At 45.2% G+C, this 14977-nt stretch overlaps 1 protein-coding gene across 8 annotated transcripts in view; it reads left to right on the top strand.

Moving 5' to 3' along the window:
• The window catches only part of fhip1b (FHF complex subunit HOOK interacting protein 1B), a 179838-nt gene extending 166542 nt beyond the window's left edge, over positions 1 to 13296 (top strand). For 7 of the 8 annotated variants that reach the window (XM_072576690.1, XM_072576687.1, XM_072576688.1 and 4 more), the window contains 4 exons: positions 1920 to 3203; positions 5868 to 6046; positions 7880 to 8042; positions 12471 to 13296. In XM_072576690.1, coding sequence (XP_072432791.1) covers positions 1920 to 3203; positions 5868 to 6046; positions 7880 to 8042; positions 12471 to 12766 — 1922 coding nt within the window. In that variant the 3' untranslated portion in view covers positions 12767 to 13296. Of the gene's footprint in view, positions 1 to 1919; positions 3204 to 5105; positions 5183 to 5867; positions 6047 to 7879; positions 8043 to 12470 lie in introns of those variants that run through there. The other variant, XR_011961466.1, reaches the window with a different exon arrangement.
• The last annotated feature ends 1681 nt before the right edge of the window (positions 13297 to 14977 follow it).

Genomic DNA, 14977 nt, shown 5'->3' with positions numbered 1-14977 from the left:
TTGAAGTCCACATTGATGCCCTGGGGTTGAAGTGTTCCGAGGCGAAAGGTGAGGCGTTCTTCCTCCAGGCGTCTGGTGGTGAGGGAGCGGCGGTGAAGGAGGCCCAGGACCTCCATGTCCTCGGCAGAGTGGGAGGGGGAGTTGAAATGTTGGGCCACGGGGCGGTGTGGTTGATTGGTGCGGGTGTCCCGGAGATGTTCCCTAAAGCGCTCTGCTAGGAGGCGCCCAGTCTCCCCAATGTAGAGGAGACCGCATCGGGAGCAACGGATACAATAAATTATATTAGTGGATGTGCAAGTAAAACTTTGATGGATGTGGAAGGCTCCTTTAGGGCCTTGGATGGAGGTGAGGGAGGAGGTGTGGGCGCAGGTTTTACAGTTCCTGCGGCGGTGGTTCCTCCCTATCAACCTGGGTGGCAACTTTCAGGGATCTATGTACATGGACACCGAGGTTCATCTACACTATCAAGAATCTCACCATTAGCCCAGTACTCTGCATTCCTGTTACTCCTTCCAAACTGAATTGCTTTACACTTTTCCATATTAAACTCCATTTGCCTCATCTCAACCCAGCTCTGCAGCTTATCTATAACCTGTAACATCCTTCAGCACTGTCCACAACTCCACCAACCTTAGCGTCATCTGCAAATTTACCAACCCAACCTTTAAATAATAATAGTCCCAGCACTGATCCTTGTGGTACACCACTGGACACCAGCCTCCAGTCGTTCAAACAGCTTTCTACCACCACCCTTTGTGTCCTATTACTAAGACAGTTGCTTAACCATCTTGCCAAGTTTCCCACAATTCCATGTGCTTTAACTTTCTCAATCAGTCTCCCATGTGAGACCTTGTCAAAAATATTTGCTAAAACCCATATATATCAACACAGCTTCCCTTATCCACACACTTGATCACATTTTCAAAAAAAACTAATAAATTTATTAGGCATGATCTCCCTCTGATAAAGCTATGCTGACTATGCCTAGTTCGGCCAAGCCTTTCCAAGTTGGTATAAATTTGCTCCTGCAGAAGTTTTTCTAGTAGTTTACCTACAATGTCCTGAGACCCACCCATCTGTAATTTCCTGGTTCATTTCTAACACCCTTCTTGAAAATCTTTTAGATTTTAAAGGCTTCAATGAGTATGGGGAGAAAATGGGAATATAACATTGAGATAGAAGATCAGCCAGGATCATATTTAATGGCAAAACAGGCTTGAAGGGTTGAGTGCCTCATTCCTGATTTAAGGGCTTTTGCCCATACATCGATTCTGCTGCTCTTCGGATGCTGCCTGATCTGCTGTGCTTTCCAGCACCACACTATCGACTCTAATCTCCAGCATCTGCAGTCCTTTCGCCTTGAAGGGTTGAGTAGCCTACTCCTCTCAGTTTCTACGGAGCTGCACCCATCCTGGCAAGTGAAGATTATTCCACCATACTCCTGACTTGCGCCTTGTAAATGGTGGACAGGCTTTGGGTAGTCAAGAGGTGAGTTACTTGCTGCAGTATTCCTAGCCTCTGACCTGCTCTTGTAGCAACTGGGTTTATTTAGCAAATCTAGTTGAGTTTTTGGTCAATGGTAACCCCCAGGATATTGATAATAAGGTACTCAGTCCATGTATCAGACCTGTGAAGTCCAGTAGCCAGAATTAATTAGTCTGAGGGCTGACACATTCCCAGTGACACCCACATCCCAAAAGAACACATTTTTAAAAACCACTGTCAGTTGAATATTTATGGAAGTACTGAGGTTGTGAAAGGTGCTGTAGATGAATGAGTTTCCCTTTGCTTTCATTCCACTGATACTGTATGTTCACTTAGACATGGGTGTTGTTGCTGGGTATAGGTGACACTGGAAAAGCTGTGTATTGTGGCTTCCCTGGCCTTTCTGTGCTCACTGTCTTCCTGTTTGTCTGCAGCTCACGGGAGTCCGAGTGTCGACACCTCGACTGTGACTGCTGCAGTGCCCAAGCCCTCGACACCTGCTCGCATCGCGCTGTTCATGAGGCAGCAGAGCACAGGCTCTGATGCAATCAACCCACCTCGATCGCCAGGAGGAACTGAATCCCCTAGCTGCAGTCCTGCCCACAACAACTGGGAGGACGTGTCAGAATTGGACTCAAACTACTTGGAATACTTGCGAGATGCGCGCCGTCACATTGACCAATGCGTCAAGGCCTGTGGGAAGTGGTCAGCACCATATGATGGGCAGGAGCCAGATCCTCGTATGGTCCAGCCCATTCCGTTTGATGCCAATGCCATTAACCCACACATGGACCATTTTGGTCCAGAACAGCAGAGAGACATTCTCCATCATCAAAATCAAACCCAACTCAGCCTAGACACTGCTGCCAAGAGTGATGGACTGGAAAATGGTGACTGGGATGTGAAGTACAACCAACAGAACATGACCATCACTCCTCAGAGTAAGAAACGCAGCCTGCAGAGGGAGGCAGGGCCAATGAGTCCCGAGCTCCAGCTTTCTACCTCCTCATCCTCCTCCTCTGCCAAGCATGCTGAACGAGGCAGGAATGAGCTGTGGATAGCTGGAGACCAGACTGATAGTAAGTATGCCAGCTCCATGTTGAATGGGTCTCATGAGAAATACGTTGACATGAAACTGCCCGGAACCTCAGAACGCAACGAAAGCTGCCTAGTGGTCAAGAAGGTTCGGAGAGAGAAGCCTGAGGGAAACTATGGGGACTGGAAAGGAAAAGTGGCTCAAAAAACTCTAAGGAATGATGCGACCCGACTGCAGGGGTCAAGTGTTGTGGAAGGGTTACTGGAACACAGAGTGGTGCCTGAGAGTAAAGCTGAAGGCTCCTCCGTCAGTCAGCAGTCCCTCACAGACTCCGAGTCCATCGACAGTCTGATAGATGTGCTACTTGACCAAGCACCAGCGGAGGCCAATGGCCAAGGGCTCAATGTGGAGAAGTTCACAGAGGAGCTGAGGGAGATGGAGGCTCGGATGGGAGACCGGTGTCACGCAGAAGCGAGGGCGAGAGGTGGAGGGGACCTGCAGTCTGAGGAAGAAGAGGAGGAGGAGGAGGAGGGGGAGGCGGATGAAGACACTGAGAGACATTCCGTACATTATAACAACGACTGGCCAGGAGCCTCTGGGAAACTGGCTTCAGTGAGACCTGAGCCCCAGATAATGGTCAACCTTGAGCGAGCTGTACAGCCACAGAGTCAGCCTTTCACAGGTAGGAGCACCCAAAACAGGCTGGTTCTGTCTGTCCATGATAAATCCCTGGCTCAGGCCATTGAAGGATTGTGGCAACATAGGCAGAGTGGCTGCAGGAAAAGAGGCTGCTGTTTCAGCCAAGCAGTGTGAGGAATTAAAAATAATGAGCAGATTGTCAGGGGAGAAAGATACATTTTCCAGAAAATTCTTTAGCCCATGGTAGGTCAGTGGGAAATCTGTTGTTTTTTTTAATATCTTCATTCATGAGTTGTGGGTGTCGCTGGCTGGGCCCAGCATTTATTGCACGGTCCCGAGTTGCCCCTTGAGAAGGTGGTGGTGAACTGCTGTCTTGAACCGCTGCAGTCCATGTGCTGTAGACAGATCAACAATGCCCTTAGGGAGGGAATTCCAGGATTTTAACCAAGAGACACTGAAGAAATGGTGATGTATTTCCAAGGAGAAAGTGAGGACTGCAGATGCTGGAGATCAGAGCTGAAAATGTGTTGCTGGAAAAGCGCAGCAGGTCAGGCAGCATCCAAGGAGCAGGAGAATCAACGTTTCGGGCATGAGCCCTTCTTCAGGAATGAGGAAAGTGTGTCCAGCAGGCTAAGATAAAAGGTAGGGAGGAGGGACTTGGGGGAGGGGCATTGGAAATGCGATAGGTGGAAGGAGGTTAAGGTGAGGGTGATAGGCCGGAATGGGGTGTGGGCGGAGAGGTCAGGAAGAAGATTGCAGGTTAGGAAGGTGGTGCTGAGTTCGAGGGTTGAGACTGAGACAAGGTAGGGGGAGGGGAAATGAGGAAACTGGAGAAGTCTGAGTTCTGTATTTCCAAGTCAGGATAAGGAATGGCTTGGAGGGGAACTTGTCGGGCGTGGTGTTCCCATGTATCTGCTGTCCATGTCCTTCCAGATGGAAGTGGTTGTGGGTTTTGACCCATGCGCCCAGAACATTAACTGGGTTTCTAGATTGCCAATCTATTGATGTTACCACAACGCCACCATTCCTCCTCTGTTTATTCCCCTGGGCACCTAGTGAGTGCTGCATTGAAGATGCTTCCCCCTCCCTTCTTCAGGTGCAGGCCCCTTTTCCCTGACACACTGCATCAAGATCTGGACAGTCATTGGGATCCTGCAGCACAGGAGGGCACAGTTCAGCCCAGCATGTGTTGCTTACATTGGAATGTACAAACAAGGAGCAGAAGTCAGCCATTCAGCCCCTCTAACCGGCTCTGCATTCTATAAGATCATGGCTGATTTGATTGTAATCTCAAACCCACATTCCAAACTACCTCCTGACAACTTCTCACCTTCATGCTTAGCAAGAATCTGTCTGTCTCTGCCTTAAAATTCAAATTCAGATTAAGTTTTATTTGAATATGGTTTTGTTGTCATGTGTGTTCAGGACCAGGGATACAGGCATATAATGAGAAGTGTACAAAGTCATCATTCTCCATTGGGGAGAAAGTGAGGACTGCAGATGTTGGAGATCAGAGCTTAAAAATGTGTTGCTGGAAAAGTGCAGCAGGTCAGGCAGCATCAAAGGAGCAGGAGAATCGACGTTTCGGGCATAAGCCCTTCTTCAGGAAGGGCTTATGCCCGAAACGTCGATTCTCCTGCACCATTCTCCATCACCATCTTAGGTACAGAGGTACCTAGGGGCAAAATGTTAGGTAGAAAGTATCTGTCATAATGTACTTTTGTACCAGTAGATTCGTGTTGGTTTAGGATGTTGAGAGCTTTAGAGCTAAGATGGAGTTGAGATAGAACATGAATTAATTGGGTCGTACAGGTTCGAGGGGCCGAATGGCGGTGCCCTGTGCCTCTGCCAGTTCTTAGGTTAAACTGCCCAGAGCGTAGGTTAGCACAGAAACCGTGCATCATGCTGGGTGAATTCTGGAACCTTCTGTTATATCTCATCCCAGAACTACACCAGCATGAAAGAATCTTCATTCACATCCTGATGACCTGGTTGATCCCACCCCCCCAGGCCCCTGCGCAGGTCAGTACATACCAAATCAGTGTGTGTATCTTTTGATGTGAAAGACTATCATGTGTGTGGCCCAAGCACAGGCTCCATCTCTCTGTCTACTACTCCCACTCTCACTTTCTTTCACTCCTCTTATCCTTTATCATTCCCTGTTCTGACCCTGTGAGAATTGGTTAATTAGGAATGCCTTGCACATTCACTCACCTCACACTCTCTTCTCTCTCCCTGCATGTATCCCTTTCAGTTTCTGTACTGTCTGTATCTATTATGCTCATCTCTCTTATTCTCTGTTTTTTTATGCATATGTCCCTGATGAGTGAGGATGTGTTCTTAAGATGTTAATGATCCCGGTCTGTCACCACTCTCAATCTCTCTTTCTTTCTGTCTCTCTCTGTCACATTTTCTTTTGCTACCTATTTCTTGTTAATCTGTGCTGTTTCTCAGGTATTAATGATCTCTGTCTCTTCCCCTCTCTGCCTTTCTTTGTCTCTCTGTCATTTCCTTTCTGCCTCTTTCTCTCTTAGACGCTCTTGGAGTTCTCTTGTGACTCTCTTGTCTCTTCCACCCTCTTCTCCTTGTCTCTGTGGTGAGTTAGTCTGTGCAGTCTCTGAAATGTTAAACCTTCCTTTGTGTCTGTTGCTGGTGAGTTAATCTGTGCTGTCTGAGATGTTGATGACCCTCTGTCTCTCCCCTCCAGGTTCGTTTATCGCTGTTCTGTTTGCCAAGCTGGAAAATATGTTACAGAACTCGCTCTACGTCAATTTCTTATTAACTGGAATTATTGCGCAGCTAGCCTGTTACCCCCAACCCCTCCTCCGCTCCTTCCTGCTCAACACCAACATGGTATTTCAACCCAGTGTCAAGTCTCTAATCCAGGTATGATCCTAGCACACTGATTTAACAAACCTAGCAATTAACACACCTGGAGGTTGAATGTATTGGATTGAGAGGGGAATATGGTTGTTTTGAATTAGTTTGTGTGGCAGCGTTTGATTGAGTAGATGTAAGGAATATGTGTTTGTTCATGAAGGAGAGCAAAAATACAAACAGAAACACAAGACTGTCTCTAATGAAGCCAATTGGAAATTCAGGAGAACTGTCTTTATCCAGGGAGTGGTAAGAATGTGGAACTTACTTCCACAATGGAGGTGAGCACTACAGATACCTTTAAGGGGATAAACATATGACAGAGAAAAGAATTGAAGGTGCTGAAAATGTGTTGCTGGAAAAGCGCAGCAGGTCAGGAAGAAGGGCTCATGCCCGAAACATCGATTTTCCTGCTCCTTGGATGCTGCCTGACCTGCTGCGTTTTTCCAGCAACACATTTTCAGCTCTGACTTCCAGCATCTGCAGTCCTCACGTTCTCCTAAAAGAATTGAAGGATATGGTGATGAAGTGGGAGGAAGGTCATGTCATTGAAGCCGCAAAGACTAGTTGGGCAAAATGGTCTGAATCTGTTGCTACATGAGCATTATCACTTCAGAAATTGAAAGTGATGCTTGAAGACTCCCTCTGCCAGTTGGATCCCTGCTGGTATGATTGAGTTCATAAATGGCACAGGTCACTGTTCGTGGATTCAGGATGATGCAGAGTGCCATTGTTCAGACACCTCCATGTTTGGCTTAACCAAGGTTACAATCAAATATCATCATCAACCCCAACCAATACTGCCATTGGGACTACACCAGAGGTCTGCTTTTTCACCCCATATTACTGAGCATCGTTGATTAAATGTAACAACATTTAAAGAGAAATATCTGGAGACCCATCCCATTGTTCAGTCACTTCCTGAAACTTGGCACAGTCGTAGCTCTGAAAGCAGATGACATCAGTAAGAGACCAGCATGGGCAGTGTGATGCTCTGAGTTGCTATCCGCCTCCTCAATCTGAAGTTTTCTGTGAAGTGGATGGAATTGGAGTTGTCCAGATTCAGTTGAATGTGGAGTTCAGAGACTTGTATAGTGTCCAAAGATACAATGCCAAAATATAATGAGTATCCCAGAACAACATTATCCTTGTTGGATAATGAATAGTTTCCTCCAACGGTCTCCGTTCAGTTTAACATCTCTTCCAAAAGACAATGCATAATGTGCAGCACCTGCCAAATATAGTTCTCAGAAAAGTCTGTTCTCCCTTCTACTGACCCTCTGACAGTACTGATCATCCGACAATGTAGCACTCCCTCAGCACTGACCATCCGACAGTGCAGCGCTCATTCAGCACTGAAATCCAACAATGCTGCACTCCCTCTGTACTGACCCTCCAACAGTGAGGCACCCCCTCAGTACTGACTCTTTGACAGTGCGGCGCTCCCTCTGTACTGAACCTGCAATAGTGCAGTGTTCCCTCAGTACTGACCCTCCGACAGTGTGGCACTCCTTCAGTACTTACCCTCCAACAGTGCGACACTCCCTCAGTACTGAAGTATCTGGAGTTGATCATTGAGCCTGTGAACCCACCCCATGGGTGAGTTTGCTGCTGTCTTGTCATGACTGACAGACTTTTATTTAGGGGTGCTATATCCTGGCTGAGAAAATAGTGCCTTTTATCCCCTGAAAGTATTGAGCCTAAGTCACCCTGTTGCTGACCACCCACAGACCGGGTATCAGTGCAGAGTTTGCCAGTTTTCCTGTGCTGGGCATGTCTTTGCAAATCTAGTCTTATTTTTCGAGCCTTTTCCATGTCACATTTGAACCATTCCCCACTCAGGTTCTTGGGTCTGTGAAGAGCAAGATTGAGATGTTTGCAGCCACTCAGGAAGATTTTCCCATGATGCTGTACAAGGCAAGGAAATATTTAATCGCCAGAGGGAAACTCGACTGGTCAGAATCTCCCAACTCTGTTCCTCCACTGCGACGCTCTGAGAATCTAGGTAAACCTCACTCTTTATTCTTCAGTCTGCTTCCTTTACAGTACCTTTTTGGGGTTAAGTTACTAACTATCGCTTCACATTCTTCAAAGTGATTGGGTAGATATCTGGTTGGTTCATATTCAGAGTATTTTTCTACAGTGGTCACCTTTTCCAATCTTCTTGTTGTACAATCCTGATATACCGATTCATCCCATCCCTGGTTCTCCTATTTCCATATATGACTGTCCACTGAAATTGAAACTCATTCATTGCATTGCTCTACTGGACAGTCCTGTTACTTTTTTTCTTGTTTTACAGAATAATGGCTTTGGAGGTAAGGTCTATGCTTGCCAGCTAAAATTGCTCTTGAACTGAAGGAGTTGCTCAGCTAATTTTGGAGGCAGCCTTGAGTCATTCCCAATGCTGTGGGTCAGGAGCCTGGATAGATTTGCTATCTCAGTTTAGGTGCCTGCTTGATTGGCACCTCATTCAGCACTTCTATTATTGTCTCCCTCAACCACCTTCAATATTCACTCCCTTCAACACCAATGTTCAGTAGCAGCATTGTGTCCCATCTACAATTTACCAAAGCTCATTAGCACCTTTCAAACTCACAACCACTTCTATGTAGAAGGACAAAGGCAGCATATACATGGGAACATCATCTCCTGCAAGTTCCCCTCCAAGCCACTCATGGTCCTGACTTGGAAATATATTACTGTTCCTTGTTAAGTCCTTCAGTGACCCTCGACATTGTGGGTCTACCAGCAGCAAATGGACTGCAGCAGTTCACCACCTTTTTTAACATTCAGTGTGAGATGTGAGCAACCCTGCCCAAGGCCTTCAACTGAGTGGCTTTGCTTGTCCATTTCAAAGGGCAGTAATGAATCTACCACATTGCTGTGGGTCTGGAATCATGTACGCCAGACCAGGTAAGGACAGCTGATTTCCCTCCCTGAAGAACGTGAGCTACCCAGATGGGTTTTTACAACAGTGGTTACATGGTTGCCACTTGGGTAGTTTTTAAGTCAAGAACTTTCTGAATTCAAATTTCACCATCTCATCTGGGGTGCAGAGGAACTTGGAATGGGATGGGAAAGATCCAGTTGCTGTGGTCCGTGTAGATATCAATGATGTCGATAGAAAGAGGTTCTGCTGAAGGAGTATGAGCAGATAGGGGCTAAATTTAAAAAGCAGAACCAAAAATGTAAAAACCTTTGGATTACTATCTGAGCCATGAGCAAATTGGCACAGGGTCAACAAGATTAAAGATCTAAATGCACGGCTGGAGATTGATGTGGGATAAACAGGTTTGAATTCATAGGGCATTGGCACCAGTAATGGGGAAGCAGGGAGCTGTTCCAACGGGACCAGAATCCTGGCTAATCAAAAACCTAGGAAATGGATAAAGGTGGGGAGGGCTCAGCAGAGGTTATTACAGTTTTCAGAACAACTAGTAGGACAGAGTATGGAAAGGCACAGCAGATAAGGAGACAACTATGAGAAGGGGAGCAGTCAACACAGGATTGAGGTTGTTGTAGTTAAATGCACACAGTATACATAATAGGGTAAATGAGCTTGTAGCGCAGATTGAAACTGGCAGGTGTGACGTTGTGGGTATCACAGAGACGTGGCTGCAAGAATATACATCCTATTGAAAGGACAGGCAGATGGGCAAAGGGAGGAGGTTGCCTTATTAGTAAGAAGTGAAATCAAAAGAAAATGAAAAGGAATTAAATTGATAGCCAGAAGTGATATAGATAGAAGATCTAGAATCTGTGTGTGTAGAGTTAAGGAACTGCAAAGGAGAAAAAGACTTTGATGAGAATTATGTAGATGCCTCCTGATAGTCAGGCTGTGAGGCACAAAATAAATCAGGAGATGGAAAAGACATAGAGGAAAGGCACATTACAATAAACATCAGAGACTTCAGTATGCAGGTGGATTGGGAAAATCAGATTGGTAGTGGACCTTGAGATTAGGAATTTATGAAATGTCGACATGATGGCTTTTTTTTTGGAGCAGTTTGTGGTAGAGCCCATTAGGGAACAGGTAAATGTGGATTTAGTGGCATATAATGATTAGGGAGCTGAAGGTAAAGGAACCACTGGAAAATGAGTCTGGAAAAGTAGTAATAGTGAACAAAGAAATGGCAGAGGAACTGAATAGGTACTTTGCTTCAGTTTTTACCAGCAGCGTACCAGAACTTCAAGAGAGTCAGGGGGCAAAGGTGAGTGTAGTGGCCATCACTAAGGGGAAGGTGCTGGAGAAGCTGAAAGGGCAGAAGTTGGATAAATCACCTGGACTAGATGGACTATACCCCAGAGTTCTGAAGGAGATAGCTGAGGGGATTGTAGAGGCATTGGTATGATCTTTCAGGAGTTAAGGAGGGTCCCAGAGACTGGAAATGGCTAATGTAACATCTTGGTTTAAAAAGGGAGGGAGGCAAAAGACTAAACTATAGGCTGGTTAGTCTGATCTCAGTTATTGGTATGATTTTAGAGTTCCTTATTAAGGATGAGATTTGCAGAGTACTTAGAAGTGCATGATAAAATAGGACTGAGTCAGCCTGGCTTCATCAAGGGGAGGCCATGCCTGACAAATCTGTTAGAATTCTTTGACAAGGTAATAGTCATGTTAGACAAAGGAGAACCAATAGACATGATCTATTTGGAACTCCAGAAGGCTTTTGTCAAGGTGTCACATAGGAGACCGCTAAACAAGGTAGGACCCCACATGACTGGCAGAAGGTGGAAAGTGGGGATAAAGGGGTCTTTTTCAGATGGAAGCCAGCGACTAGTGGAGTACTACAAGAGTCTGTATTGTGGTCATGACTATTCACATCATACATTAACAACCTGGTTGGAGGAACAAAGGGCATTGTTGCTAAGTTTGCAGATGACACAAGAATCGAATAGATTAGGTTTGATTAGATTCCCTAGTGTGGAAACAGGCCCTTCGATCCAACAAGTCCACACCGACCCTTCAAAGAACCCATCCAGACCCATTTCGCCTCTGACTAATGCACTTAACACCGTGGGCAATTTAGCATGGCCAGTTCACCTGCCCTGCACATCTTGGACTATGGGAGGAAACCGGAGAAAACCCACGCAGACACTGGGAGAATGGGCGACTGTCTGTGTGGAGTTTGCACAAGGCTGGAATTGAACCTGGGACCCTGGTGCTGTGAGGCAGCAGTGCTAACCACTGAGCCACTGAGCTGTCCACTAAAGGGTGAAGGGCATATAGTGTTGAGGAAGTGGGAAGCTGCAGAAGAACTTGGGCAGGCTAAGCAAATGGGCAAAATGGCAGACAGAATACCATGTAGGAAAGTGAGGTTATGCACTTTGGTAGGAGGAATAAAAAAGACTATTTTGTAAACGGGAAAGGCTTCGGAAATCTGAAGCACAAAGGGACAAGAGATTTTGTTCAGGATTCTCTTAAGATTAACATGCAGATTCGGTTGGCAGTTAAGAGGGCAAATGCAATGTTCGTATTCATTTCAAGAGGGCTAGTATACAAGAGCAGCGATGTACTGATGAGACAATATAAGGCTCTGGTCAAACCACACTTAGAATATTGTGAGTGGGTTTGGGTGCTGCATCTAAGGAAGGATGTGCTGGCATTGGAGGGAATCCAGAGGAAGTTTATAAGAGATCCTGAGGATGAAGAGTTTGTCATGAGAGAAGCAGGTAAGGACTCTGTGTCTGAACTCGATAGAGTTTAGAAGAATAGGGAGAAGTTGCGGGGGGAGAGTGTTCTGATTGAAACTTAGGGTACTGCGAGGCCTGGATAGAGTGGATATAGAGAAGGCATTTCCACTACCATGAGAGACTACAAACTGCGGGCATAGCCTCAAAGTGAAGGAATGACTCTTTAGAACTGAGATGAGGAGGAATTTCTTCAGCCAGAGGTGAATCTTTGGAATTCGTTGCTGCAGAGTGCTGTGGAGGCCAAGTCTTTAAGTATACTTAAGACAGAGATAGATAGGTTCTTGATAGGTAAGGGGATCAAAGGTTACAGGGAGAAAACAGGAGAATGGGGTTGAGAAACTTATCAGCCATGATGGAGCAGATTCGATGGGCCAAATGGCTTAATTCTGCACATCTTAAGGTCTTGTGGATCTGTCATGGTGGGATTCAAACCTGTGACCTCAAGAATGTTAAGTTGTCTCTGGATTATTAGTCCAGTGGCAATGACGTTTATGATTGCTCCACCTTCTCCATAGCACTTTGGGATGAGTTATAAATACTGACCCAGCCAGCACACCCACATCCCAAGAACGAATGAAAAAACTGTCTTTTCACTGAATCAGTCCTGGATTTAATCAGAGCATGTGTGGGCGGGTTTAAAGAGTCTAGGTAGAGGTGGTTTTAATGGGTAGGATATAAGTCTTGAGTTTACAGCTGGTTCTTTAACTGGATTTTTTCTTCCCTTGGCACTTTTCAGTAAAGAGTCGAAAGCCCTCCCTTGGTGAGCTGATCCTGCGCCACACCAACAGTCCCACAAGGGCCCGCCAAGCTGCCCAGTTAGCTCTGCAGCACGTGCGAGAGGGGCAGGTCCTGCACGCACTCACTGGGAGCTCCATCTTTAAGAGTTCGGCGGAAAAACAAAATGAGGCACTACGGGTGAAGAATGCTGTTTACTGCTCACTTATCTTTTCGGAGTTCCTGAAAGAGCTAGCAGCCATTGCTCAGGAACACACTGTCACATCTCCCTTCTTACTGGATGACAAGGAGGAGTGACGGCTGGAGAATATGGAGAGCAGGAGCAGCCAGTTAGCACATAGTACTCGCACTGACTTGGAGCATGACAGAAGCTTCCTTTAATAGTAACCACGGAATCTGTAAATAACACATCTGACTCTGCAACACATTGTGTTACAGAAGTTCCAAACTTCATTCCAAAGAGTTCTTCATCGACATTTGGAGGCAGAATGTATTCCTCAATTATTCTCATCAGGTTTCCACAGTGCGTTGCTGATAGTGGTTCACTTCAGTGCTTTCTGACTGATTGCTGAGACTCGTCTCACACTGGGCATTGTGCAAGAAAAAAAACCATATCACCGTCCTCTCTCTGGACTGAGCTGCATGTTTGGAAGGTTGAGAGCGGGAGAGAGAGAGAGACAGATCAATCTCCGGGTGTCTTGGATCCAACTGTAGATTCAAAGAGAGACAAATTTACACACTCATTTTATCAATGAATGTTATGCAGAAATTTCTGCTGTGTAAATGTTGAAATATTTTTTTAAAAAAACACAGCTTCTCAAATTGCATTTAGTTTCACTTTTTAATGTTATTAGAATGGTGTGTTGCTTTACTGGTGCCAAGGTGGGGGATGTCACTGAAAGGGGCTGCAGAGCACCCTGCGGGGGCATTGTGAACAGCCACTAGTTGTGGTCACATTGCTCTGAATGACAATAGACCGAAAGAAGGTTGTAATTCAGGAACCAAGACTTAGGCAGCTATAGGGAGCTGGGTAGAAAGTTAGCAGGAGTTTGTCAAAAATAATGAAGTAGTAAAAGTAGTAATTAATCCTATTATTAACTCTGCACTCATTCTTACCTAGTTACTCTGGTTTATGTTTAGGATAGCTGTTTTTGACCCAAGTTTCTCCCTCTCAAACTCACTCTTTTTGGGGATCTTTTACTCATTCATCATTCATTAAACCTACTTCATTACACATTACCAGATCCAAAATAATCTGATCCCCGATTGGGTCCACAGCATATTATTCTTGGGAAAACTGCTCCAAATTCATTCTATGAATTTTTTTCTTGTGGCATTCTTTGCCAATTTGATTTCCCCAATCTATATGAAGACTGAAGTCACCCATGATTAATATAATTTATACATTCCTTCATTACCTCCTTATTTATTCTCCGTCTTATAGAACAGCTACTGTAGGGTGTCTGTGGATACTCTAACCAGTGTCATCTTCCCCTTATTACTTCTTACCTCCACCCATTTGGATTCTACACCATCTGAGTCAACAGCATGTTTTGCTCATGTACTTATTCCATCTATGCTGCCCCGCTGCCCCACTACCCTTTCCTTCCCGCCTGTCCTTTCAAAAAGTCACATGCCCCTGAATATTTACATTTTAATACTTGATCTCTTTGATGACGATTTTCAGGTAGAAAATACAATTGAGACCATGCTGAGTATGGAAACTTTAAGGGGCTGTTGGAAAACAACTAACAGAAGGAAGGACAGAGTGTGAAAAGAAATTGGCAGCTAACAAAAAAGGGAATCTCAAAATCATCTTTGGTGCATAAACAGGATGAATGCAGCTGATATGGGAATGAAAAAGGGATTTACCTGGGGTGGGAAGGGAAAGGGGCTGTTGTATTAAGTGAATACTTATGGTGCTGGAGAAACCTCCAAGTATTTTGCACAAAAATTATTATGTTGGAAAATGCAAATTAATCAAGGAAAGACAGCTTATGTTAGATATTATGCCACACAACAGACTTGTAAAATTAGAGTGAGTTCAATAAAATCAACAGTAGCAACATGGATAGAAAATTCACTGAGTGACAGGGAATAGATATTTCTCAGACTGCAGGATGGTTTACAATGGAGTTCCCCAGGGTCAATACTGGGACCCTCATGAATGTTAATGGCCAAGACTCAGGTTAGAGGGCACAATTTCAGCGTTTGTGAATAGTACAAAAACTTGGGCGAATTGTAAACTGAGAGAAGGATACTATAAAACCTGAAAAGGACATTGACATGTTGGTGGAGTGGATGGATAGGTGGCAGGTGAAGTTCAATGTGGAGAAGTGGCAGTGATGTACCTTTTAGGAAGAACATTGGCAGACAATATAAATTAAAGGGTATTACTTGGTAGAATTTGTAGGAACAGAAGGATATAGAAACATAGAAAATAGGAGCCAGAGTAGGTCAATCGACCCCTGAAGCCTCCACCATTCAATCATCGAGCTCAATACCCTA

Source organism: Chiloscyllium punctatum, chromosome 9, assembly GCF_047496795.1.
Source record: "Chiloscyllium punctatum isolate Juve2018m chromosome 9, sChiPun1.3, whole genome shotgun sequence".
NCBI classification, from domain to species: domain Eukaryota; kingdom Metazoa; phylum Chordata; class Chondrichthyes; order Orectolobiformes; family Hemiscylliidae; genus Chiloscyllium; species Chiloscyllium punctatum.
Note: the sequence above shows the minus strand (reverse complement) of the source record. Positions and strands in the feature narration are given on the sequence as shown.